Source organism: Seriola lalandi, unplaced genomic scaffold, assembly GCF_002814215.2.
Source record: "Seriola lalandi dorsalis isolate HSWRI2012SDOR001 ecotype SW California unplaced genomic scaffold, Sedor1 jcf7180002054722, whole genome shotgun sequence".
Lineage (NCBI taxonomy): Eukaryota > Metazoa > Chordata > Actinopteri > Carangiformes > Carangidae > Seriola > Seriola lalandi.
The window spans coordinates 257,581-284,752 of NW_019525275.1; the positions used below are offsets into that span (position 1 = coordinate 257,581).

At 43.9% G+C, this 27,172-nt stretch overlaps 3 protein-coding genes and 1 long non-coding RNA gene across 8 annotated transcripts in view; 2 read left to right on the plus strand and 2 right to left on the minus strand.

Moving 5' to 3' along the window:
- The window catches only part of LOC111668211 (polypyrimidine tract-binding protein 1-like), a 22,182-nt gene extending 13,543 nt beyond the window's left edge, over positions 1–8,639 (minus strand). For 2 of the 4 annotated variants that reach the window (XM_023424201.2, XM_023424200.2), the window contains exons 1-2: positions 8,543–8,619; positions 3,197–3,230 (exon numbers count right to left, since the gene is read on the minus strand). In XM_023424201.2, coding sequence (XP_023279969.1) covers positions 3,197–3,230; positions 8,543–8,604 — 96 coding nt within the window. In that variant the 5' untranslated portion in view covers positions 8,605–8,619. Of the gene's footprint in view, positions 1–3,196; positions 3,231–8,542 lie in introns of all 4 variants that reach the window. The other 2 variants (XM_023424202.2, XM_023424203.2) reach the window with 2 other exon arrangements.
- Positions 8,640–10,838: 2,199 nt separating this feature from the next.
- On the plus strand, positions 10,839–20,001 carry stil (STIL centriolar assembly protein). 2 transcript variants are annotated; one of them, XM_087178734.1, is made up of 16 exons: positions 10,839–11,239; positions 12,327–12,425; positions 12,555–12,670; positions 12,771–12,958; positions 13,758–14,005; positions 14,089–14,172; positions 14,315–14,401; positions 14,478–14,637; positions 14,713–14,813; positions 14,980–15,082; positions 15,642–16,316; positions 16,846–16,930; positions 17,017–17,239; positions 17,347–17,437; positions 17,519–17,790; positions 19,011–20,001. In XM_087178734.1, the coding sequence occupies exons 1-16, from the start codon at positions 11,160–11,162 to the stop codon at positions 19,579–19,581; spliced, it is 3,183 nt and encodes a 1,060-aa protein (XP_087034860.1). In that variant the 5' UTR covers positions 10,839–11,159; the 3' UTR covers positions 19,582–20,001. The 2 variants fall into 2 exon arrangements, with proteins under 2 accessions (XP_087034860.1, XP_087034859.1); XM_087178733.1 differs by having other exon boundaries at positions 17,347–17,790.
- Positions 20,002–20,779: 778 nt separating this feature from the next.
- On the plus strand, positions 20,780–26,033 carry serpinc1 (serpin peptidase inhibitor, clade C (antithrombin), member 1). The gene is made up of 8 exons (XM_023424156.2): positions 20,780–20,935; positions 22,795–23,158; positions 23,336–23,551; positions 23,619–23,756; positions 24,032–24,250; positions 24,996–25,170; positions 25,454–25,518; positions 25,617–26,033. The coding sequence occupies exons 2-8, from the start codon at positions 22,796–22,798 to the stop codon at positions 25,791–25,793; spliced, it is 1,353 nt and encodes a 450-aa protein (XP_023279924.1). The 5' UTR covers positions 20,780–20,935; position 22,795; the 3' UTR covers positions 25,794–26,033.
- LOC147818078 (uncharacterized) lies at positions 21,413–22,894 on the minus strand. Its single transcript, XR_015438337.1, has 2 exons — positions 21,961–22,894; positions 21,413–21,870 (listed from the first exon to the last, which is right to left on the minus strand). It is a non-coding gene; the product is annotated as an uncharacterized LOC147818078 (long non-coding RNA).
- Positions 26,034–27,172: the final 1,139 nt, after the last annotated feature.

A 27,172-nucleotide genomic window follows, 5' to 3' on the forward strand; every position in this document is an offset into this window, starting at 1 on the left:
CACACACACCCCCACACACACACGATTACTGAGGCTCCTCTCTACGGACACTTCACCTCATAAACTCAAACAGTAATGTTTGGGTATCGTAACATTTAACGGTACTACTACTCTTGCTGATACTGCTAATCGATCCGGTACTTTAACGGTACTCTTACCAATACTTTTTAAGGAAGAAATAAAAACTTGAACAAACATAACATTTGTCATTGTGACAACAGGCTGTTTCTGCATCCACTCTAGTAAAGTAGAGCCAGAGAGAGATCTCTGGGCGAAAATACATCAAACATGGACGGATATTTGACGGAGTTGGTGAAATAAATGTGCAAGATAACGTTTACCTAGCCGAGAAAAACAACCAAAAAAAACCACGACTGCTCCAGTACCGATAGCTGAACCGTTAAGTTCAGAGCTTATTGACACTGCGGTCTTGAATAATGTAGCCCAGGGGCCCGTTCAATACCGGGGCTCGGTACCCATCCCTAACAGTAACTGACCAATCACAGCTGCTCATCACTCTCCTGTCACCAGGTGCTGTTGGTTTCCTTCTCTCCATTCACCCAGAGATCTGTCGGGGTCAGGTCTCTCTCGCTCTCTCTCTCATTTGATTCTTCTTCTTTCCTCTTTTTCACACAAATGTCAACACAATCACTTCCTGTTTCCACATGAATGAGGAAGTTACGACTCATTCATCAGATTTAAAGACAAGTTCAACTGTTGTCAGAGCATCTGACAGGTTCTATGTTTTTACAACCAGACTGTTCCAGACCAGAACCAGCAGCCCAACAGAACTCAGACCTGTTCTTCATCATCTAAACAAACTGCAGGAAAAAAACCCTGAAGTGTCCCTTTAACAGGAGCTGATCTGAGAACCACAGACCTAGACCACAGCCTGGACCAGCTGGAACCAGCAGCCTTAAGTAATAATTCAGGACCCTGAGTCAAGCCCTGAAACCACCTGACACCTTCACCTTCCTCTGGCCAATCAGAACGCAGCACACTGAAGGAGGGTGGATGTGTGTGCAGCCTGACAGGCAGAAGTCAGGGTGGACCAGTGGAGTGTGAGGGTCTGGTTCAGATTCTGGACCTGCTGGACAGGTTCACGTTACAGTCTCCAGTCTGAATTATTTACACCTTTATGACTGATCACGTTTCACGTTTCAGTCAGCTGATCTAAATACTACAATACCCATCAACATTGGCCACCGTTGCCATGGAGAAGAAGGTGGTCGGAGGTGTGAGTTCATGAGTTGATACAAATATTAAAAAGGGAGCTGGCGCAGTTGAGGGTGAAGCTCTGCGATTGGATGTTTGTTAGTGAAATGCACCCTGGGAGTCGTAGTTCTCTCCCTCAGTAGTGTTGACTGTCTACACAGAACAGATGTTCATCATTTGCTCTGATGACTGAAGTTTCATGTTTGTCACAGCTCTGAGGCCGAGGGTCAACGTGAGGTAATTTCAGGACCAGCACCTGAACAAGACTGTTTCAGACGTTCCTTTGCTGTCTCACCTGGGATGCAGCAGCAGGTGAGTCCACACACAGATACAGACTCTGCTGGACCACGAGGTCAAACAGGTTATTAATAAACTACAGAAATATAAAACATAAACATGTTTGTCCATTAGACTTAAGAACCGACTGAAGCTGTTGATGTTGAAGCAGCTGGAAAATAAAACTGAATCACTTCTTTCATTCCGACACGGCACATAGTCAAGCTTTTCAGAATAAAAGCCACCCAGGGAAGGGATTCTTCCTCCCTCTGTTTCATGTTAAAAGCCTTGTTGAGTCATCAAGAACCAAACAGCAGCAACAAATCACTAAACTGTGTCCACGTCATTCATTCAGACCTCAAACAGTAACTCAATAATCAAATCAAAGTGAAGAACCTCCTCCTCACCTGAGGCTGCGTTCACATCAACACGTCTTCATTTTTAAACAGAATTGATCTCCACCAGACGAGAGTTTTACCTCCATATCTGAAATAATCTCCATCCACACTAACACACATCACATGACATCACCTACAATGAGCATGTGCAAGCGGTGTAAACAGGAAGTAGATTGTCTCCTCTACAGTAAATCCTCTAAAGGAGGAACAGCAGAGACAGTCACAGCATTAAAACAGAGAATGTAAATGAACAGCAGCTGCTAGCAAAGACAACAAGGTCAGTAACACTGTCATTCATTATCCTGTTGTATTCACCCCTGGTAGTCCAGGCTGATGACAGCCAATCAGGAGAGATGGTGGGTGTGACCTCATCGTTTCTGTCCATCGACACTACAACACAACCCCAGAGTTTTCAAAATAAAACACAACCAAACAGTTTCTCAAAGTCTCAGTTTGAGGGTCTGAAAACTCTGGAGTTGTGTGGACAGAGGAAGAAACGTAGAAGAGGAGATGAGTTTTAAAACTAAACTGTGTTAGTGTGATGGAGCCTGAGCGTACTGGCTTCACAGTAAGAACCAGTGCTGCAGGTAAATGTTATTTTCATTATCACTTCATGAGCTGAATAATATTGATTCATTGCTTTTGTCTATAAAATGTGTAAATTGTGAGAAACAACTGCTCTAAGTTCAAGGTGACGTTTGTTCTGCCGACAGTTCAGAACCAAAGTGATTGAGTTTAATATCAGATGAGACGGCGAGAAGTAACCGTTTTATTTAACTTTTACTTTTTGAGACTGAAATGATTATTTATTATTATTGGTTATAACATTTGCAGATTTAACAACTAATTGTTGCAGCTCCTGTTCTCAACGTTGTTTTTTCTGTAAAACATGTTCATTATGTGTTTGGACTCTGTGAAGGAGAGCTGCAGCTAACTGCTGATTATTTTATTTTTAATCAATGAATCATTAACGTCAACAACAGCCTCCAGTTTCCGACCAATGGCCAACTGCCCAATTAAAAATGTCCAAAAGCCAGACTGTGACTGATGTAAACTGAGGGGTTTGGTCCTTTACCAGGAGTGTTGTTGTTGTTGTTGATGACTAACTTGATAATCCTCAGACTTGTTGTCGAATGTGAGTCTCTGCTGCAGTTTGAGCTTCAGACAAACTCCACACTAAAGACAGAGAGTCTCCGTCCTGCCACACACTCAGTGATGTTCACAGCAGAAAACAAACCAACAGAGAGGAGGAGGAGGAAGAAGCAGGAGGAGGAGGAGCAGGAGGAGGAAGAAGCAGAGGTGCCTACCTTAGTACCAACTGTTATATCGTGGTGGACACTGCTGTGAAGAAAAGACAGCGTGTTAGAAGCAGCAGGGAGAAAAACTCAAACAGCAAAAAAAGTAAACTGAGGTTAAAGAGCTGGTGAGGAGGAGGAGGAGGAGGAGGAGGAGGAGGAGGAGGAGCCAGCAGAGAGGAGGGAGAGAAGGAGGAGAGAGTCATGGTCCTGATCCTGAGGACATGGAGTCTAAACCCAGAGATGTTCACTTCTTTCCCTAAATAATAAAACAATAAATCACTTTGTGACAGATCTATAATAATGAATTTAAAAGCAGAGACTTTTATTGTTTTCTTGATTGATTGACTGATTGATTGATTGGTCTACAAAAGCATCAGTAAAGTTTTTCTCTCATGATGTGGAGAGAGCGTCAGAAACTGTTGACGTGCAGCAACATCACTTCCTACTGTGCTCTGATTGGTTGGTTTGTAGAACAGGTAGGACACCTGTCTTCAGCAGGGACAGTCTGCTTTGGACAGACTTCAGTGACAGTGAGTCAAAAAGACAACAAGTTGAGACTCAGCAGATCCAGACACAGTTGATGAGACTCTGCCTGGTTCTCTCTCCAAGAGACACTCCTCTTCTCACCTGAACTCTGACCTCCAACCTGACCTTTAAACTCTGACCTGTCCTTTGACCTCTGATGTGAACTCTGACCTCACACTGTATTTACACTCAGCTTCACTTCTTTAACATTCAGTCCAGTTGAACTGAACAAACTGGACAGTCACAGTCTGAACACATCAATCATGCATGTCAGTTACAGGGTCATAATAACTGTATAATTAAAGTATAACAGCTGTATAGTTAGAGTATAATAAGTGTTTAATTCACTAAACAGTATCTGTGACTAATGTGTAGCCCAACACCAACAACATATATAAAGTGGTCTCCACCAACACAACAGAGCTGAGGCTCCTCATGACACATAACCAGAAACCTGGACCAGACCAGACCACTGATATAGCCGTCAAACACAAACCTTTCAAAGTAAAGCACTTCCTGTGAGCTTTGTCCTCTGCAGATGAGAGCAACAGGTCTGAATCAGTCAGTCAGAAAATAAACACAATAAATACTGATGTTACTTTTAAATGTAGTGACCACAAACTTAAATTCATCAGCAAGTTGAGCTGAAACAATTAGTCGATTCACAGAAAAATAATCAGTAACTACATTCATCATTTACCAACAATTTCATTCATTTTTCAAATTAAAATAATGAAATGTAAAGCTGATTATTATATATATATATTTTATGCTGATGAAAGAAGAGTTCCTGTTTTGTCACAGATCAATGAACATGTGTCATTCTGCTCTGCTACACTGAGCTTATCTTAACTTTTCATAGACTAAACAATTAATTAAATAAATGATTAACAGATGAGTGGATAATGAAAATAAGTGTTAGCTGCAGCCCTTGAGGATTCATCCATCATGTTCTTTTTCATTCAGTGTGGGAAATTAAAAACTAACTCACTGACTAACTCACATTCACCAGTAATAACATCATGTTATCAACTCTGAGCTGAGTTAATATTTTTCAATATATCATGTCATAGATCAGTGACACATCAGCTGAAATGAGCTTACTGCACATGTCAGTGTGTGTGTGTGTGTGTGTGTGTGTGTGTGTGTGTGTGTGTGTGTGTGTGTGTGTGTTGATAATTGACTAGAACCTGAAGAAGACGTGTTTGACAGACCGTCTCTCCTCTGCATTCAAATCAGCTGCTCAGTCAATGTCATGTGACAGGAAGCTCTTCATGTTAATTCACTTGATTAGATGTTACAGAAAATGTTTTGCTCATTTTGGCAAATTCTTCATCCATCTTCATGTGTTATAATGAATTAAAACCATAAACTAAGTCCCTGGAATTAATTAACTCTAAACATGCTAAAGATCTTTATATTATTTAGAAAATAACCTCACTATTGAATATGTATGTTTTTATTTTTGTTTCATTTTATTCAATTATTTTTGAACAGTTAATTTATGATTAACCCTGTTTAATGTATTTTAATGTTTAATTGTCTCTGTGTAAATGTCTCTTATGTAGTGTTTATTTTTACTACTTTATTTTAATATAAATTTAATAACTGACTTAAAAAAAAAAGTTACAGAAAATGAATATTCGTTTCATAAACTGTATCAGCAGACCCTGGACTCTCTGGTCTCACTGCTGACAGTCTGGATCTGGGATCACCATCTAGTCTGCATTATAAAAGCTGCAGTCAGACATTAATAGAACAGGTGTAAGACTGATCAGGTCTGACTGTAGCTACACCGTGACGTCAGCTCCTACTCCACACTCGCATCAAACCAGGTTACATGTTGAACTAATGATCTCTGCAGGAAAAACACCACTGCTCTATTTCTGTCCATCCAGACACAGCCGAGAGCTCACATCCACTTCCTGTTGGTTCCCAGTACAATCACTCATCAGCACGAGACAGAGACCACCACCACCATCATCCACCTGTCCCTCTGTCCCTGGACCTGAACACTGTCCCTGTTCAGACCACACACACACGGGGAGGTGGACCTGAACAGCTTCAACACCTGAGCGGTCTCTATTCTTCAACATGAAAGTTACAAAAGTAAAAATAACATCTTCAACCTGATGACATCAGTCACAGTAATATTACATCTGAATATATTTTCTAATGTAGCTCAGACTAGAAATGGGCCATTAATCGTATTTTATTTTCGATCACAATTATTTTATTTTATTTTTTATTACTTAAACAAGATAATCCAAATAAAACAATCATTGTGCATCATTCTGTTTTAAAACAAATTTCATCCCCCCTACAAATAACATCGCCCATCCACTTCCTGGTTACGTCTCGACCTACGTAGGAGTGCGACATCATGAGTCGGTCCAGCCTTTAAATTCATGTTGAATATATGTTCTGGAGTTTTCCGTGTTTGTGCAGCACTACAACATATTTAATCTCATTTAATTTTATTGATTATTTTTATATACTGAATGTTTTTAGTCGTTTTCAGTAGTGTGTTGAATTACAGTAATGTTACAACATAGTTGAGCTTATTTATTTTGAGCTACTTTATTTTTATATATAATTGTATACATGTTTTTTTATTCCTCTCTTTTTTTTTATTTATTTATTTATTTTTATTTTTTTTATCTGTTTTCCGTTGAATTGTATTTAAAATTGAAGAAAGTTCAGTTTCTAAAAGTTTCTTAGGTTCAATAAATGCTGGTGTTTCCAAAATCAGTGAATAATCGTGTTAAATAATCATGATCTCAATAGTGATCAAAATAATCCTGATTATGATTTCTGCCATAATCCAGCAGCCCTAGCTCAGACTGTTCTAGGTCTTTTATCAGGTTCTGAATTTACAAGGTACTATTGTGTTGATTTTCGTTTACATGTCAATACACCTGTACACCACCCAGCCCTGATCAGTACCGGATGACACACTTATTCTAACCCGGAAACTGAAGAAATTATAGAAGCATTACTGGAAATAAAACCAAAGACTCAGGAAACAGAAACAGATTTAAAACTATAAAAACTAAACAACAGGCCACAGCACAAAGAGAGTTAAATGTGAAAATGAATGAGAGGGGCACAGAGTTGGACAAAATGTCTGAGTCACTGAGGTAATACTTAAAACAAAAGACAAACCGGCTGGTCAGGCTGACGCTGATACGACTGTACAGACTGTAAACCAGCTGGAAGAGGACCCCTCAGGGCACGAATGAGTCCTGACGGAGCACAAATATTCAAACGCCTCCGAGTCTCCAGCGCCTCACTGCAGCCAACATTTCATCATACGTATAATACACCCGTACAATATACCTGTACAATACACACGTATAATACACCCGTACAATACACACTTATAATACACACTTATAATACACTCGTAGAGGAACGGAAAACATGCTCACAGGCAGGAGGCTGTTCATAACCACAAACAAATCATCAATATATGTAATCAATGGAAAATAAACTCGTCAGTTTCTCTTTGACAGGTTTAACTTTTATCACATCAACATACACTTCAAACAGCTGGAGGGTAAACTGGTTAGTTAGCTCACGTTTCCACCCTTCACCAACAACTCTATGGAGTTCACTCTGTCTCCAACTGACCTGCAGAGTCTCAGGTTAAAACTAACTGTCTCAGTTATATCTAAACTTCTCCAGTCTAAAGGCTCCGTTAGACCACTCATGAACTCCATTTTTAAACTCTTTGTTTTCTTCACAAAACCACACACCTATTAGAACATGACTCTCACACTTGATGACTGAACAGGAACCACTCCTTAATTCGGTTTTCATGCAACACACGAAGATCAATTATTTTGTATAAACGTTTTTATAAGTGGCTTGCTGCAACAACAACAAAAAACTCCAGTGTGAAACTGCACCGTTTACAAGTTGTTTCCGCACTCTGTAAGTAGAACTTTATAACGAACTCCAAATGAAAAGGCATTATTTTACAGGTCTCATCCATGTCCACAAAATGCACCCATTAGAAAACACATCCTGGACTCTGCATGGATCAGGTGGGTCTGTTCTTAAATTCCGCACATATTTACCACACGAAGCTGCATCAACTTTAATTAAATCTACAGTTTAACAAGGGGCTGGTTTTGTTGCATAAACGTCAAGTTAGGAGATATTCAGTTTGAATTCCACCGTTTTACAACATTTGAGCAACAGTTAGCCCGGTCACTATCGAGCCCGTAAAAACCAAACTTTATATAAATAATGATAATTTTAAAAGGATAATAAAACAATGGACATGCTGGAACAAAACTCTTCGACCTTAAACCAATTATTATTCTTCAATTCCGCATCGATGTAACACTCAAAGCTTCAACAAATTTAACAAAATCTAAACTTTCACAAGTGAGAAACAGTCCGGTAAAACCTCCGCAGTGGGCGTGAGAACATCGAACAGAACGACTTGAAGTTAAAGTTCTTTGAGAATCTCCGTACAACTTGAAACTAGCTTTAAAATCATCTTATACGCTACGGAGACGTGTTTTGGCAGGAAAAGGGGCCACAGTAAACTGCCAGGTTGCGTTAATGGAGTTTGGTGTGGAGTTGTGTCCGCAGAGAATGGCCCGTCCTGAGGCTAACACTACAGCTAACTCTGCTAGCTTAGCTTCCTGCTCCTGCCACAAACACAACTTTAGGGGCAGCTGAGCAGCAGGAGCCGCCGCTGCTCTCTAAATAAAACATTTTCCCGCCACATATTTATCTTACTGTCCTGAAGTGTGAGTGAACCAGACAGAAACTACATTTAACTGAGGTGTGAGGTAAGTCGATGGGAGAACTCACCCGTCCATTGCACAACACGGAACTGCGGAGCAACAGGTTCCAGCCAGCGGCCAGCAGGACATCCAGCCACCGCCGTTATAAACCTACAAAATGGCGTCCGGCGGGAGGAGATCCCTGATTGGACATTGGCAAAATTTGTAGGCGTTCCAGACGGGAGCTGCGTTGTGATTGGCTGTTTGAACAGCGAGCGCAACAACAAAGGCCTGAGATTCCAACGATCAAAGATTGTCTATGGAGAAGATCCACGATTCGGTAGAGAAAAACGGACACGCGGTTCACTCAGCGTCAGTGGGCGTTGTCCCGAAAAAACATCAACCGATTAATGTGTCTGCAAGGCCGGACTAACAGCCCAAACACACACCCCCGGGACCCTGAAGCCCCAGGTTTACCCCATAGAAGTTCTGTTTGCATTAATTAAATTAATCACAGATTTGTAAGAAATTAGCATCACTGAACTACAATATACACGACCACAACCCACACGAGACAACGCCCCTGGGCACAGACAGTAAAAGGCCCCCACCCCTCCTTTCTTCTCTTGTGTCTCTTTGCAGTGGTTTGACTTTCCAACAGGAAACATTAGGAGACCTCTCAGGTCCCTAGACCTGTACCTGAAGGCCAGTTCAGTAATCCATCCGGTCCTCCGTCCTCCACCTTGGCCCTGGTCTTGAAGAGGGACTCTGTGTCAAATCTAGTTTTATTGTTTTAGTTTCTATTGAACTCCATTGTTGTCATTTTTTTATGAGATTTTAATGAAATTGTTTTGACATTTTTCATAAACATGTCATAAACAGACAGACAGAAAACCTCTGTTTTACTCCATCACAGGAGAAGTGTGAGGCTGCACCCAGAAATTATTTTCATCATCAATCACCTGACAGGTTGTTTTCTTTAATGATCAATCGATCGTTCAGTTGATGAAACATCAGAAAATAGTGAGGAATGTTCATTATTCTCTGAAGCCTGATTTTCATATTTAATAACCAGCTCTTAAATAAACAAAGATGTTGAGTTTCATCAGAGAAAACTGAGAAACCCACAAATTGACACACATCAGAAGCTGAAACCACAGAATTTGACTTAAACTATCAATTATCAAAACTGTTGCTTATTGATTTTCTCTGAAATAATTGATTAATCAGCTGATCATGTTCACTCTTGAATACTGACTGTTTTTTGGGGAAATAATGTAACTGTAGTTGGGATCAGTTGGGTTTTGTTTTGTGTCTCTGCTGGCTCAGTGTCGTGTAACATGCTGATAAATAATTCCTCCATATGTTGCTTTTCAGGAAATGACTGTGTGTTGGAAGATGATCCAGCTGCTCACACATGAATAATTCAAAACACAAACAAAAGTTCTCCTATTACAGTTTCACAGGCTGCTGATTGGCTGATTTTCACCTGAAAATTTTCCCAGTGTAAAAACTTTAGATCTGTTGGATGGTTGAATTCTGAATCAGTTCAGTTGACGTCTTGTGACCTTTCACATCAGAGAAGGTGAATGTGACGGGAGAAGAAGTGGAAAAAAACAGCTGAGAAATGTGGTGATGAACATAGGCGGAATCATAAGAACAGTTATACCTGACATCAGTAATAATGCAATAAAAGTAAAAGGCTAATTTGATGAATGTCATTGTCCAATCACATCACACAGTGACTCATGAAAATATGAACCAATAAGGTACATTTTTATTTTCTATCAGCAAACGTATTTTATATCCAGGATTTTAGATGATCTATCGATTCATTACTTTACTGTAACTTATTGCACAGTAACATCTACATTTAATGCAGCACTTTGAACAAGAATTTTTCAGATTTAAAAACAACACACACACATCTTTATATAGGTTTTTACAAACCAGCAGATGTCACTGAGCTGCTCAAAGATACTCAAAGCTCCAAATCTTCCAGTAATCAAACTCTACAATGTAATTCTGTCTACTTTACTTGTTTATTTGTGATGTGAAGTTCTTTATTTTTTATTTATCTGCTTGAAGATTCACTGTCACTGAGTCTTGGTTCAGTAAAGACAAAGATATATCTATGAATCACTGTAGAATTCACTGGGTAAAATATAACCTGCTGATTGACGCTGTAAGTGGAAATGAAAACAACCTGGAAGAGGAGAAACTTCGGTCTGCTCCTTTAAACAGGCCGCGTCCTCTCTGTCCTTTGGGGGCACTGTCGAGCTTTGGTCCATTTACTCTGCAGCCATCAACACAAGAAGAAGAAAGAACGCGAAAGGGAGCGGAGCTTCCTATTGGTCAGAGTCTCAGAGACGGAGCTTCCTATTGGCTAGTGGAGTTGCCCCGCCAGTGGAGAGTGGAAACAGCGCCATAATCAAACCGCGGATTGTTTCATGTCAGATTTATCAAATTAACAAATTAAATTCGATAAACGAGATTAAAGTAAAATCTCCGCCAGTTTTTGACGTCACTAAATGTCAGTTAGTCTCCGGAAGATCGAGTTTCGTCCCGTTTGTGAGGCTAACGAAGCTAACAGACGCAGCTAATGCGGCTCCAACAGGGAGCTAACGAAGCTAGCCAACTTCAGCTGGTGTTCTCAGGTAAAGTCACCGACCGACCACAGCTGCTCTCTGTCGGACACAGCGGCGATGAGCTGCCCGGTGAAACTCCAGGCTCTGCCGTCCGGTGTGTTTGAAGAGGTGTTCACCCCGGAGAATGTGAGAGGACGGTGAGTCTGAGTCTCTCTGATGTTCATGTTCACAAAATACACAAACCTTTAGCTCCCGGTTCTTTTTTAAACGAATCTTTTAGTGAGTTTTACACACGCTCACATACATATATCTATACACACACCTGCATATACTGCAGACATGTGTTCATGTTGTACATGCAGTATACAATGAGTGGTCTGTTTATAAGGAAGAGCAGTTAAACCCGGGCCAGTCTGATTCATCAGTCCTGTAGTAATCCTCCTTCATCACGGTTCTAATGTTCAGTCTGTGTTGATTCACCTGTGGGATAATGGTGGGGGCTGTGGTTTGTGCTGCTGTTGAACCGTGTTGCATTATACAGAGGTGTGTCTGTTATTTCAATCAATCAATCAGTCAGACTTTGTTTGTATATAAATTACCTAATAATAAATAAAAAAAAGAAAAGAAAATAATAACAGGGACTGAGGGAACACTGAAGACTGGTAAGCTACGATAACAATAGAGTGATAAAAATAAAATGATAAAATACTAAAACAAAGGAGATGTATTAAAGTGAGTAAAACCAGAAATAAAAGGTAGGATATTAAAAATTAAATAAAATGAGACTAAATAGACACATAATGTGTGTCAGTGTGTTTGATGCTGTAGCTGCTCATTGAGGGTCTGAGCTGTGTGACAGTGACGAAGATGACCTTTAACCTTTCTGACTTTAAATGTCAGTATGTAATGATGTTAATATAAATAATGATTTTATCAGCACTGATTAGCATGTGGTGTTTATTAGATTTAATCACTGATCCTGGTTCACTGTCTGACAACAGAGTCGATGACATGTAAACAACAACGTGTTGAGGTCAGCTGCATGAAACAGTGAGGTGATCACAGAGGAAACTGAAAGGCTTAAATTATTTTAATCAACACAAGAAGATTTAATTTTTATCTCTTTATAAGGAATATCTGTCCACGTTGACCCAAACACTGAGATTCAAATAAATTTAGGATTTATTATTAGGATTAATTATTTTGAGTTGATCAATAAAATGATGTCATCTGTCAGATATTGAGAACAAAGTAAACATCATCTTTTCTGTTGCTCTTCAACAGAAACTCTCTCACTCCACTGAGTTTCCCCAAATCCAGATCATCCCTGTGGGACAGCAGCCCCGCTGGAGAGAAGCTCCACCTCCAGCTCTGCTCACACAGGTAAACACATGCAGACCAGTGAGGCAGAGTTAGACTGGTTCATACAACATGTTGTCTGACTCTGTGTGTGTGTGTGTGTGTGTGTGTGTGTGTGTGTGTGTGTGTGTTTGTGTGTTTGTGTTTGTGCAGGAAGCCTCGGGTGGTGCTCTTAGAGAAAGCTCTGCGTCTGGCTCAGCGCCATGTCCGTCACAGCAACAAGCCCCGCCTCCACTGTTTCTTCCTGGGATCAGTGTCGGTGGACTCAGGTGAGAGCTCACCTGCAGCTCATCCTGAGCTCTGATCGGTTATATGTAATCTTTCCTTGATGCTGACTTCACTCATTGACTCCTGGTCTCTGTGGTCCAGATGAGGAGGGGCTCACTGTCACTCTGGACCGGTTCGATCCAGGTCGGGACAAGACTGGATCCTTGGGCAGAGTTCCCTCTGCTCTGCTGCCCGGAGACATCCTGGTTCCCTGTTTGTTCTCCACTCACACTGAGACAACACCTGACGCTGTTGTCCAATCAGAGGCTGAGCTCCATCACTGCTTCAAGGTAACAGGAAGTCACAGTATCAGGAATCTCGTGATCTGAACCAACACCAATCAAAGTCCACAATTCTTAATAACAAATTCAACACCACAACTGACACACACGCACACACTGTATTAACATTTTTTCCAGGTTTAGCCTCCTCAGTGGATTTATGTTTGTGTCACGTGACTCAGACTTTATTCGGCTCTTGATCAGTTCAGTGATGATCAATAGAATATTTACAACAGGCAGAGTCACACCTGCAGTTTGAGGAGGAGACTTCACAAATGTGTTAAAATGATGATAATAATAACTGGAAAACTGTCTAATTCTCCTGGAGTAATAACAACTTTATTTTTTCAGTAGCTCTGCCTCCTTATGTCCAACCCCCTCTGTTGTCATGGCAACATCTCATTTATGTCACCATCAGCTGATTTTTTCTCAGCTTTTCCAAACATCCTGTTGTTTTAAATTATGTTGTTTCATTGTAAGTTTTTTTTTATTGATCAGTCAGATTATTATTTTCTCTATAAAATTTAAACTTTTTTTATTATTATTATTATTATTTGTCTTCATGCCCGACCAACAAAACCAAGATTCAGTTCAGTGTCACATGACAAAGAATTAAAGCCTCAATAATCAAAGTAGCTGCCAATTAATTCTATATATCGATTGATGATTAAGTAATGAATTTCCCCTTGGGGATAATAAAGTATCTATCTAGTCATCTATCTATGATCATGTTGCCTGTTGATTGAAAATATCTGTAAAATCAGCTGTTTGTGTTGCTTTAAACCTCACCTGTCTGTCTGTGTCTCAGGTGCTGCATCAGTTTGTGAGCAGCAGGCAGACTCTGGATCTGTCTCAGCTGTTAAAGGTCAGAGGTCGTGTGGTCTGCTCTCCGCAGTCTGACGCCACCTTGTTCGGTCTCAGCTGGGCGGCCGTCTATCCGTCTGTCGGCGTGGACGTCCAGCCGGTCCGAGCCATTCCCGTCATCCCCACCGCTCTGCTGAGGACTCTGACCAGCGTCAGCCGGCCGCTGCAGCACACCGCCAACCGACAGAGAGGGTGAGGTCACGTGATCTTCGCCACGACAAGCCACACTTCTTCTTCTGCTGTTTTTATTGTAGATGCTGTGTTTGTGTTTGCAGGTTTCTGACCATGGATCAGACCAGGAAACTGCTCCTGCTGCTGGAGTCTGATCCTAAAGCCTCCAACCTGCCGCTGGTCGGACTGTGAGTCAGTCAGCTGATCTATGTCGCCGTAGAGACAATCAATGTCTGTTGTAAAAATGTCTTGTCTAGAAGAACTCCATCATCAGACTCCTCCATGTTTTCTCAGCAGTGTTTCTCATTAACCATCCTCCCTCTGTGACAGATGGCTGAGTGGAGTCACACACATCTACAACCCTCAGGTGTTGGCCTGGTGTCTGAGGTTCCTGTTTAGCTCCGCCCTCCAGGACAGGTGAGTGACAGGCCGTCTGCAGAGACCAGTGTCCTCCAGTCTGTGTCTGTGTCTCACTGAGTCTCTGTGGTTTCAGAGTTCTGTCAGAGAGTGGGTGCTTCCTCCTCGTCCTCTTCGCCTCCACTCACCGAGCTCCTCAGTTCTTCCAGTGCCGAGCACTGGGACCGGGACCGGGACCAGCACTACAGCTGGACTGTGACCTGCTGACCGCCTTCCAGTCCGTCACACTCTACCAGGTAACAACATACCTTAGTTTGTTAGTGCTGTATCGATGAAGGAGCTGAGGATGATGATGAGCCGTGTGGTCTCAGGTGGCGTCGGTGGACGGTCAGACTCTGCAGTGTGAGCTGGGCTCAGAAGATCGCAGCAGACAGAAGGAGGTCTTCAGAGAGGCCCAGAGATCCTTCAGCAGGTACCAGACCCACATCTACTGAGATCCTCTTAAGATTAAAAACACATTACGATGAATCAGTGATGAAGCTGTGTCCATCATCATCATCATCATCAGATCAGATTTGTCTGAGGAGTTTACAGATGATCAGACCTGATGGAGTCTCATGTGTCCCCTCTGTCCTCAGCGCCCCCCCACCAGCTGCCGGTGTCAGTGATCAGGACTCTGGAGTCGAAGATGAAGACCTATCTCCACGACCGTCCCCGAGTCCTCACCCCCCAGCTCAGCAGGTCAGTCAGAGATCAGAGGTCAAAGGTGCTGACACTGTATGACAGTGGTTCAGTCCTTTTTTCCCCTGCATTTTTAATTTTTACATCTGTGCAGTAAAACAATGTGCTCATCTTTATCTAACCTGATCAGCTGATCATTCAGAGACTGACTCACTGAAGTCCTGGTCTCTGTCTCAGGAGATCCTCAGAGGAGAAACTAAACCTGGGTCGAGCAAAATCTTGATCTTTGGTCGCAAGGCTGTTGTTTTTAGAGTAGTCTGGTCTACGAGATCCATCAGGTCCGTGTGGACTCATCAGGTCTATGTGGACTCGTCAGGTCCATGTGGACTCGTCAGGTCTGTGTTGGGTCCATGTGGACTCGTCAGGTCCATGTGGACTCGTCAGGTCTGTGTTGGGTCCATGTGGACTCGTCAGGTCTGTGTGGACTCGTCAGGTCTGTGTTGGGTCCATGTGGACTCATCAGGTCCATGTGGATTCGTCAGGTCCATGTGGACTCGTCAGGTCCATGTGGATTCATCAGGTCTGACAGGTCCATGTTTGCTGCTGTTTGTTGTTCCAGACTCGGAGAGTCCAGCCGTCTGTTCCTGAACTCTCTCTGCTGATTGACAGCAGCTTTACCTCCAATCACAACGCTTGGCAGGACCCTGGCTCCGCCCACAGACCTCCTCCACCTCCTGCTGCTGACAGGAAGTCTGCTCCTCCAGCAGGAATCTCTTCCTCAGCTCCCAGACCCGTTCCTCCTCACCTCCACAGCACCCCCAACTCCAACCTGCAGCAGCCGTGCTCCTGCTGCTCCCCCAACATCTACACCTGCACCTCCATCTTCTCCTCCCCTCGACACCTCCCTGCTAACCTTCACCCTGCTCCTCCTCCTCCTTTACACCACCACACTCCTCCTCCCTCCACTCATGTCTCTGCTCTTCCTCCTTCCCTTCACCCTCCTCCTCCTCCTCCTTTACACCACCACACTCCTCCTCCCTCCACTCATGTCTCTGCTCTTCCTCCTTCCCTTCACCACACTCCTCCTCCCTGCCCCTGCAGCCACCCTCCTCCTCCGCTTGTCCCACAGTGTGGTGACTCCCCCTCTCCCCACCCCTCCCATCCAGCAGACCCTGGCTCCCCCCCCTTGCTCCCCCCTCCCTCCTGTGTGATTCAGCAGGGCGGAGTTGCACCATCTGACACCTACCAGCTCCTCCTCCATCAGGACCGACAGCTCCGCCTCCTGCAGGCTCAGGTGAGAAACGCTTCCTGTTTACAGACCATAAATTTGCATTTCTAAAGTTCCATCAATTAGTCAATTAATCAATCAGCTGATCAAAAGAAATCAATCATCGCTTCTGGTTTTGGTCTTCATGACAGTGGAGGAAATAAAAGCAAAGCCACTTCCTGTTCCTCATTCTCCTCGATTGTTCCAGACGTTCTGCTGTTGAACAATCGGCCGATTAGTCAATATAATAATCAATAGATTAATCAATAATGAAAATTATTGTTAGTTGCTGTAAAATCCGTCTCTTTTCTCCTCTTGTAAAATCGTAAAATATTTGTGATGATTAATTATTTGGAGCTGACCCCTCCCATCAGATATGACCACACCTGATTGTCTCCTAGGTAACAACAGTATCTGACAGTTGTTTTCAGGTGTCTCGGTACAGAATATCGTCTCTACGGCAACACAGTGTTGTTTATCTGCAGGTGTGTCTGTGTGGTTGTCATGCTTACAGTAGTGTTGAGTGAAGGTGAGCTGACTGTTTTCTACTCGGCAGGTTCAGATGCTGCTGGAGGCTCAGGTGAAGCTTCAGTCCTCCAGTCAGACCCCCAGGAGCATGGCCAGCATCGCTGTGGGGACAGGTGTGTGTGTGTGTGTGTGTCAGGTGTCACCAGGTAAAAGGTGAAATGCCACGTCTTAATGTTTTTTGCGCCATACCTTTTTTCAGGTGCCAGTCTTTTCTGGGGGGAACCTGTCCAGACCCTCCCTCATCAGGAAGTACAAGCCCCTCCCCCCTCATCCAAACTTCCCTCTTCCAACTCCCCCAGCACCCCCCCCTCCCTCAAACACTCCTCCTCACATGACTTGTCTGTCATCAGGCCTGTGGGCGGGGCTGAGGATGGTGACATCACACAACAGGTGGCTCCCTGCTCCCCTTCTGGTCAGCACAGGTGAGATGACAGTTTATTGATCCTCAGGGACTGATCAGGTGTGGTCTTCGTTCAGCTGAGTCTGAACCAGGACTGGACTCTAACTGAACTCTGACCCTCTTGTCCAGCCTCAGTGGTCTACACAGTCCAGTTCTGGGAGAGAGTGCGAGCATGTACAGACCATCAGAGGAGCAGCAGAGCTTCTACACCAACCTCATGGTAACAGCTCCTCCTGCACCAGAGAGGATTTTGGGACATGAAGTGGTTCACACTCACAGCTGTGTTCACTCTCTCCCTCAGACTCAGCTGACCAGTCGTCTTCAGGAGTCAGACAGCACACACGAAGTGGATGAGTCCAGGAGGAGGAGTCTGTCTTTGGTTTCTGACCGCTCCAAGGCCTCTTCCTCCGCCTCCTCCTCATCCTCCTCCTCCACCAGGAGGAAGCAGCAGAGTCCAGGAGGAGACCCTGTGGTCAGCGCCACTCTGAGGCAGCTACAGCAGCTCGGAGTCGACGTAGACGAAGATCTGACAGAGTCTGACAGAACCCGGGTCAGGACTGTGGAGAGCGCCAGGTAAACACCTCACCTGGGGACAGAGAGCTGAGTCTGAAGCAAGGGCGGGGCGGGGCATTAAAAGGTCTCACAGTGTATTAAATTCAGATACGACCCAGTGCTCCTGTTTCACCTCTCTACACATTTAAATCACACGAGTCTGTTACTGTCATCATCGTCTGACCTCTGACCTCTAAACATTTCCATTGGTCCAGATGCACCTAAGGGGTGCTCGTTACACCTTTCCCCAGTGGATCAGTGGTGGAGGAAGTATTCAGGGGCCAGTTGCACAAAACACCTTAAGTCTTCTAATTAGGTCTGACACTTAAGGTTTAATTTCTCCTTAGCTGAGGGAGTCACTTAAGGGTGTTGCACAAAATCTCATAAAAGGTTTCTTTAGTTAAGGCATTTACAGCAGTGAAAGAGATTGTACAGCAGTAAAATTCTACTGTTTCCATGGAGACTGATGATTTGCTGCCATAAGCACTTGTGATGCCCATTATCTCATCCTCCTGTTATTTTGGCAGGAACTTCACCTCAGTGAACTTTGGTCTTTAAGGTCTTTTGTTCAACAATTTGACCGACTAAGTGATTCCTTAAGTTAAAGACTAACAAATGGAGAAAACCTTACATATTTAAATGAACATTTTAAGGAAACCTTAACTCAGACTTCAAGGAAATTCTTAACTTAAGTTGTTTTGTGCAACCGGCTCCAGATCCTTAACTTCAGTAAAAGTACAAATACAACAAAGTAAAAATACTCCATACAAGTGAAAGTAAATATATGTCATATATGATAATAATATATCAGTCAGAGATCAAACCAGGACTTTCTCATACTTTCACAGAGGACTTTCACTCTTATGAAGTATTTGTACTTTGCTGTATTTGTACTTTCACTGAAGTAAAGTATCCGATTACTTCCTCCACCGCTGGCCTCTCGTTTACATTAGACTCATATGTTTCACTGATCTTCTGCTGGTCTGTTGTCCTGCTGCAGTTTTACATGAAGTTTATGAGAGTGAGTTCAAACTGTCGTCATGACCGGAACCACCTGAGACCACTCCCCTAACTCGGTTTACACCTGTTCAGACTCAGAGCCGCTGACACATTTTAAAATGGTGTGTGAAGCTTCAGATTCTGTCAGACTCAAAGGTCCACTTACACCTTTCTGGAGCTTTCAACATCAGAGAGTCTTTACTCAACATGTTGTGACTGTTGTTTGTTTGTGTGTCGTTCAGCACTCTGGCGAGCATCAACCCGGCTGCCGTCGTGTCCAGACTGAGCGTGTCTGATCCGACCGTCAGCGCTCTGTTCACAGGAGGCAGTGTGGATCTGAGCCTGGAGGCCAACGCCATCGCCCTGCGTTACCTGAGCGACTCTCAGCTCAGCAGGTTGTCTCTGGGAGGCCATGCCCCCCGCCCCGAGCCCGCCTCCGCCGGTGACTCCCTGCTGTCGCCTAGCAACATGTCTCTGGCCACCAGGAAGTATATGAGGAGGTATGGCCTGATCGAGGAGGAGGATGGCGAGGAGGAACAGGAGCAGGGGGAGGTCGGAGGTCAGGAGGCTTGTACTCGTCAGCCGCTGACAGAAGCTCTGAACGTGAAGCTCCTCCCACAGAGTCAGCTGATCAGAGACCTGCGGCCAAAGATGCAGGTGTTAACGGGAAACACCAAACCGAGCGCCGCTGCCAAGGAGAACTGTTCCAGCAGGCGGCCATCTTTAGTGAGGGCAAGCAGCCGCCAGACGGAGGGGTCAGTGGGAAACATCCTGGACCTGAGCCGCCTGAGACAGCTGCCCAAACTCTTCTGACTCCACAACACCAGCTGACTTTAAAACTGTCAGACTTTAAATGGAGTCTTGTGTGTCTGAAGCACTTCTGGTCAGGAATCAGTCTGCTGGTCTGACTCGGGTTCTGGTTTTCATCTGCCATCTTCGGTCAGTTGGATGGTTTGGTGTGAAACATCTGTCCAGCTGCTGTCAACACCTGGAACCAGAACCTGAAAACCAGAGCAGATGGAGGACCAGTATGAAGTATTGTAACGTGTATTGTGGTCTGTCATGGTCAGACTGGTTTTACTGGAAGCCTGTTGCCTGTAGTTTTTCTGCTGTCAGTCCTTTTATCACAGGTGTGTGTGTGTGTGTGTTTTACATTTTGTCTCTTATTGTGAAATGTCTCTTTTACAGATTTTTAATATTAATGATTCCACTAATAAAATTCTGATTCTTTTAGCAACTGAATTCATGTTTATATCAAATGGTTAAAGTCTTTAAGGAAAAGGTGGTTGACACACGTGAAGAGTGAAACTAGACCTTGTTCTGCAGTGTCTCAGGTCATGAGTTTAAATTCATTTATTGATTGATTGATTGATTGATTGATCACACGCATAAATCTGGACTAGGATTTTAAATGTAGGACTTGACCTGAGTCAAAGATACGTGTCCTGACGTAGCACCTCCACCTTTACGTCAGCTGAGCAGACCCACTCGTAGAACTGTGCCTCCGCCACACTGTCATTAAATATGAACCATGTGTGACGTCTTGAATAATGGATAAATACTGTTTTCTGAGGTCACCGTGAACTTTGACCTTTGACCACCAAAATCTAATCAGTTCATCCTTGAGTCCAGGTGAATGTTGCCAAATTTGAAGAAGTTCTCTCAAAGTATTACTGAGATATCGTGTCCACGAGAATGAGACGGAGGGACGACCTGAAAACAAAATGGCTGCCGCCGGGCAGAGAGAGGAAGACTACTCCGTCTCTACTGGAGGCGAAAACCTTTGATGCAGGAATAGACAATGATGAGGTCATTCAGGAAGTGTTCAGACCCCTCAACACAAACATGGAGCCACTGAGACAAACAACAGAACATGTTGAACTGGAACCTCCTCAGGTTCTTAAAGAACCCTGAAGTTTGTTCCTGTTGTGAGCTGATGATTCCTGCCCCCTGCTGGTCAGACCTCGGTCCTGACGGTTATTGATCAGTGATCAGAGAGTGAGTTTGGTGGTGTTTGTGTCCAGATGTTTCCTGGTATGAGACTGTTGACTGACAGATCAATGTCTCAAAGGTTGACTGAAGCCTCTGCTCTTTAGGACACTGACCCGAGTTCAGCTCAACACACAGACCTGACTGTCTGAACACACACCACTGTCTACCTGCTCAGGTAAGATTCATATTTTAATTCATCCAGGAAGCTTCACACATGGTTTATCTGTCAGGTTATTACAGATGTCGAGTCCGTTCTGTCGGTTCTCTTGGTTCTGTCGTAGGTTTTGGAGACACAGTTCTCTCCTGTAGGAACCTTTTAATTCTTTTTTCCAACTTAAATATTTTTTTTTTTCTGCTCAAACATTTTTGTTCATATTTTTCTTCAATCATGTTAAAATATTGTTTTGAAACCATCACATGTAAACAAGTTTAAATCTGTGTTACACTACACACTAGATATTTGAAACCTAAGAATAAAAGTTAGCTTCTTTGGTTCATTGAAGACAAACAAGTTTGTTTGTTTATGTTTAATGTAACACTTATGAGAGGTTAAAGAAAGTGATGTAGAAATATGGATGATATGAAATGGGCTAGTGTAGGTTCGTCTATGGAGCTGTAGTTGAAAATTAATAATAACAGGAGACTGAATGGATTAAGTTAAACCGGTTGTATTAAATATTTCAACAAAAAACGCTTGAATAATATCAAGGATAACAACAAACACAAAAAAAACAACACTAAAATTAAGTATTCAATTATTCAAAGAATAGTCAGTTTTTCCCAGGAAAGTTCAAATGTCCATGTTCATATGTCCATACATCAAAATCATCAATAAACCACTCAAAAATAAAGCAGTCCCCCTTTTGGTGAGTTCAAATGCTAAAAAATGAGATATATCAGTCTACTAATGTTTCACTTTGAAGTGAAAGGAGTGATGCTTCATTAATTTAGTCCTACCATACCAACAAGGGGGGGGGGGGGGGGGGGGGGGGACCATGCGTGAGGCTGGTCAACAGATGAGTTGAGTGGGTGTGTGAGGTTCGGGCTAATCCTTCCAGCTCGCCATCCAGTTCTTCATCCAGTTTTCTTATCCAGTTTAAAAAGCCTGACCTGTTTTTAATTAAACAGGTAAATCAGTCAATAATTCAGTTCCATTAATTCCATATTCATTCCCTCTTAAAACACAGTCATCTGGCTCACCGTTGTTCAGCAGTTGTTTAAGATTTGAGATTCCACCCTGCAGCTCAGCACACTTCACAGCAGTAGACAAAACTGAATCCATGGTTCCCATCAAATCCAAAATGTTTGTTCACAGAGCTTCACAGAGCAGTGTTCAATCAGCAGTGCATGTAGTGAGTGAAGGCAATCAATGCAGGTGAGGCAAATCACACAGAGGAAAAGGCGGGACAAACTCAAGGAAAAGGGACTTCTGATTGGCCCACATGACAGAGCAAGATGACAGGCAAGATGACTTTTGACTGGTTCAGACAGCCAATCTACCTGTCAGAGTTTCACACTCCCTGGGTTACATTAACAAAGATCTGATTTATTCAGACTTTAATCTCAGTGCTGCTGCTTTTATCTGTTCGACTGGTGTTGATGTTGAAACGTCAGTTTCATTACAAATCATTTATTTGTCCATTAAGAGAAACGCAAGAACAGAAAATTAATTTACACATGAAACAATCTAAAAATACAAATATGTAAAAAAAGAGTTGAAATAATCAACAATGTAATAACAACAACAATAAATAACAACAACAACAACAACAACAACAACAACTCAAACACAAGTGAAAAATCTGCAGAATTTTATTTTAGCAAAACAGTTGAATCTAAATCCTAGTTTTTATTTCAGGTTTTGTTCAGTTAAAACTCACTTTTGTGTTTGTGTGTGTAGGTGTGTATGTGTGTGTAGGTGTGTATGTGTGCAGGTGTGTGTGTGTGTGTGATTTTCACCTGTTTGACCTGCTCAGAAACAAGAAGTGTGTCTGATGATGATGATGAAGGTCTCCTTTATAAATGTGTCTCCAGGATGAGGGCTGCTGATTGGCTGTTGGTTCTGGCGGTCCTGCCACTCGTCTCTCTTGCCGTCCGTCCGGACATCTGCGGCGCCAAACCCAGAGACCTTCCTCTGGAGCCGCGCTGCATCTACCGCAGCCCCGACCCCGACCCCGAGGGCCCGACCCCAGAGCCCGAGCCGGTCCCTGAGTCCACCAACCCCAGAGTGTGGGAGCTGTCCAAGGCCAACGGCCGCTTCGCCCTGTCGCTGTACAAACAGCTGGCGCTCAGCAAGACGCCAGAGTCCAACATCTTCCTGTCCCCCATCAGCGTCTCCACAGCCTTCGCCATGACCAAACTGGGAGCTTGCAACCAGACGCTGCAGCAGATCATGAAGGTTAGAGACCAGAACCACTGAGACCCAGAGACCACCACACGAACTGAGACCACAACATGAACCTCTCACTGAGTCTGATTAGGGTTCATCTTGAATCATCTGTTCCAGCTGTTAGCAGCTGTGTAACCTTCACCTATGCCTCCCACCTGTGTCTCACCTGTGTCTCTGTCTCTACAGGTGTTTCAGTTCGACAGCATCAAAGAGAAGACCTCAGACCAGGTCCACTTCTTTTTTGCCAAACTCAACTGTCGTCTCTACAGGAAGAAGGACGAGACCACGGAGCTGGTCTCTGCCAACCGCCTGTTTGGGGACAAGTCCCTGGTCTTCAACGAGACCTACCAGAACATCAGTGAGACGGTCTACGGGGCCAAGCTGCTGCCGCTCAACTTCAAGGTAACGTCTTGTCCAGCTCGCCTCGTCAGGTCTCAGTCTCTCTGCTGACCCTGGATCTGTCCCACAGGAGAACCCAGAGAGGGCCCGGACCACCATCAACGACTGGATTTCCAACAAGACTGAGAACCGGATCCAGGACACACTGCCACCGGGGACGCTGGACTCCACCACCGTCCTGGTCCTTGTCAACACCATCTACTTCAAGGTAGGAGAGACTGAAGTCCACAAACCTTCTGAGATCATACTGTGATGTTCAGGGTCTGAAGGTTTGTCTGCTGATCCAGTCACTGCTCATCAATGACACGAGTACACAAAGACACAAAGTTCTGTGGTCTCAGCTCTGCTCAGAACAGATCTCAGGTTCAGGGAATTCAACAGATGTAATAAAACGAAGGTCGTGGGCAGCCCGACAGTCAAAGTGTAAAATAATTACAATTATAAAAAGTAGATGTTCTTCTGAGCGTCCCTGTCGCCTCTCAGGGTCAGTGGAAGAACAAGTTCGACAAAGACAACGTCTTTGTCTCAGACTTCCACGTCAGCGAGAGTCGCAGCTGCCCCGTCAACATGATGTACCAGGAGACAAAGTTCAGGTACAGGAGCTTCCCCGAAGACCAGGTGCAGATCCTGGAGATGCCATACAGCGGAGACGACATCACCATGGTGCTGATCCTGCCGAGAAGAGGCACGCCGCTCAGTCAGGTAGTCCTGGTCTTTTCTTCCAGTCCAGCCTTAATCTACGAGAAAGTTTCCAGTTTCTTTAATGTTTATTTTCTCTTCTTCATGTTTCTTATTTTATCAAACTTTACTGTGTATGTTTCTTCAACTGAGAAGATCTTTATCTTTTATATATCTGTTTTAGAGCTGAAGCTCATTAGTACCTGCTTCAAGACAACTACTCAGATTTCTGATCTTCTGGTTTTGTATATATATATATTTTTCAATATCTGCACTTATATTCTTATTATTTTTGTAAACTTCGGACTTTGACTCCTCTACACTTAAAGACAAATAATGTATGTTTCTATTAAGGACTCTTACTCTTACTTTGAAGCAGAGCTTTTAGTCAGAGAATGACTTTTATTTTATTTTATTTTATTTTGATCACAATTGAAAAACCAATCACAGCCAACTCCTCCGCTGTCAGCCATGTTTGAATCTGTCAGCGTCCTAACGATGGCAACCTTAGATAAAGATGAGGCAGAAGATTCTTCAGCAGAGACCATGGTCTGATCTGAACTCTGTGTTTGAAGGTTTAGAAATAAAGAAAGATTCATTTAGTTTGAAATGTTTGCTGAGTTTACCACGACCAAAGACCAAAGCTTCTCTAACAGTCTGTAGTTAAAGAATATTCAGGTTTCAGGAGATGATCAGAGACTCCAGACTCCATAAATCAGAATAGATGGATGGTGGATTTGTGCTGTGATGTTGTTGTCTGTGTGTCGAGGTGGAGGCGAGTCTGGACCTGAACAAACTGAACGACTGGCTGAGTCAGATGAAGGAGACGACCGCCTCCGTCCATGTCCCTCGGTTCAGGGTGGAGGACAGTTTCAGTCTGAAGGAGAAGCTACAGGCCATGGGACTGACCGACCTGTTCAGCCCCGACAAGGCCAGCCTGCCAGGTGAGCTACCTGAATCACATCCACTTCGGTCCTTAACCTCAGTCCAGAATACAGATCAAGCAGTTCAAATCTGGATTGAGTCAGTGCAGGGTGGGAGTACAGGTAGAGCTCACAGGTAGAGATCAGAGTACAGGTGAAGAGACTCCACAGGACTCTGCTGTAGATGGTTATCTTCAATCAGTGGAAGTTTAATGATCTGAAACAGGTTTCACAGGAAGTTTTGATCCAGCTGCAGTCACTTCCTGTTTAACCTGTCACTCACCTGTCTGTCTGTTTGTTTCAGGGATGTTGGAGGACGGCAGTGATGGTCTCTTCATATCAGATGCCTACCATAAAGCTTTCCTGGAGGTAAGTAAGACCAGGGTCCCGATAAACCTGTTTCCTGGTCCAGAGTCAGTTCAGACCGTAGACCAGGGTCCTGATAAACCTGTTTCCTGGTTTCTCAGGTGAACGAGGAGGGCAGCGAGGCGGCAGCAGCCACTGTCGTCGTGGCGATCGGACGCTCCATCAACTTGAACCGGGAGACGTTTGTAGCTGACCGACCGTTCCTGCTGCTCATCAGAGAGTCCACCATCAACACGCTGCTGTTCATTGGCCGAGTGACCGACCCCTGCAGCCAATGAGGACTGAGCTGCTGCTTTGATACAAGAATCGACATGTGACAAACTAAATCATCATATCAGTGTAACTGAGATATTTAAGAACTGAAGTATTGATATGGTGTTAATGACACATGATGACATGGTGAAGGCTTTAGTTCACTGTCCATGAAGTGTAATTGTTCTTTTGTACAGTTGTGGTCACAGACTCTCTTCACCTTCCTGCACTCGAGTCAAAACTCAATAAACACAGTTAAAGATGAATCTGACTGATAGTATCATTATTATTATTATTAATTTACTATAAATACGATATTGTTGAATTATAAAACACTGAAATCATGACCATGATTCTGTTTAACAACCAGAAAACAGTGTAATGAACATGATGAACAGACCAGGAACACTACGTGTTGATGTTGGCACAATGTCAGCCTGATGTCGGTGCGAGTGATGTTGGCGTGATTCAGATGTCGCAGCTGATTCAATATATGGTTCTATTTCTTTAATCATGATTTCTGTTTGTGTGTGCCCTGTTTTAATCATCTCCTTGTTCCAGGTGAGGTGAAGGTCTCAGGTGGTCTCAGGTGGTCTCTTGTGGTCTCTTGTGGTCTCAGGAGTTCTCAGGTGGTCTCAGGAGGTCTCAGGTGGTCTCAGGAGTTCCCAGGAGGTCTCATGTGGTCTCAGGAGTTCCCAGGTGGTCTCAGGAGTTCTGAGGTGGTCTCAGGAGTTCCCAGGTGGTCTCAGGAGTTCTGAGGTGGTCTCAGGAGTTCCCAGGTGGTCTCATGTGGTCCCGGGAGGTCTCAGGAGTTCCCAGGAGTTCTCAGGAGTTCCCAGGTGGTCTCAGGAGTTCTCAGGAGTTCTCAGGAGTTCCCAGGTGGTCTCATGTGGTCTCGGGAGGTCTCAGGAGTTCCCAGGTGGTCTCAGGAGTTCTCAGGAGTTCCCAGGTGGTCTCAGGAGTTCCCAGGTGGTCTCATGTGGTCTCGGGAGGTCTCAGGAGTTCCCAGGTGGTCTCAGGAGTTTCCAGGAGGTCTCAGGTGGTCTCAGGAGTTCTCAGGTGGTCTCAGGTGGTCTCAGGTGGTCTCAGGAGTTCTCAGGAGTTCCCAGGTGGTCTCATGTGGTCTCGGGAGGTCTCAGGAGGTCTCAGGAGTTCCCAGGTGGTCTCATGTGGTCTCAGGAGTTCCCAGGTGGTCTCAGGAGTTCCCAGGTGGTCTCAGGTGGTCTCAGGAGTTCCCAGGTGGTCTCAGGTGGTCTCAGGTGGTCTCTGTGGGTAAAGAAAGAGGCGAGCGGCTGCGGTTCGACACTGAAAGTGCTTTATTTCCTCTGAAGGAGATGCGACCTGTGAGTGATCTAGTGGTCATAGTGAAAGAAGCTTCTTCACATTTTTCTAAACTATAATCAAC

Excerpts from the sequence above, each read along its gene's own strand:
- stil (XM_087178733.1), top strand. The coding sequence starts at position 11,160 with ATGAGCTGCCCGGTGAAACTCCAGGCTCTGCCGTCCGGTGTGTTTGAA. Across the intron at positions 14,402-14,477 it reads AGCTCCGCCCTCCAGGACAG|AGTTCTGTCAGAGAGTGGGT; the intron begins GTGAGTGACAGG and ends CTGTGGTTTCAG. Across the intron at positions 14,638-14,712 it reads AGTCCGTCACACTCTACCAG|GTGGCGTCGGTGGACGGTCA; the intron begins GTAACAACATAC and ends GTGTGGTCTCAG.
- serpinc1 (XM_023424156.2), top strand. The coding sequence starts at position 22,796 with ATGAGGGCTGCTGATTGGCTGTTGGTTCTGGCGGTCCTGCCACTCGTC. Across the intron at positions 23,552-23,618 it reads TGCTGCCGCTCAACTTCAAG|GAGAACCCAGAGAGGGCCCG; the intron begins GTAACGTCTTGT and ends TCTGTCCCACAG. Across the intron at positions 24,251-24,995 it reads GAGGCACGCCGCTCAGTCAG|GTGGAGGCGAGTCTGGACCT; the intron begins GTAGTCCTGGTC and ends CTGTGTGTCGAG.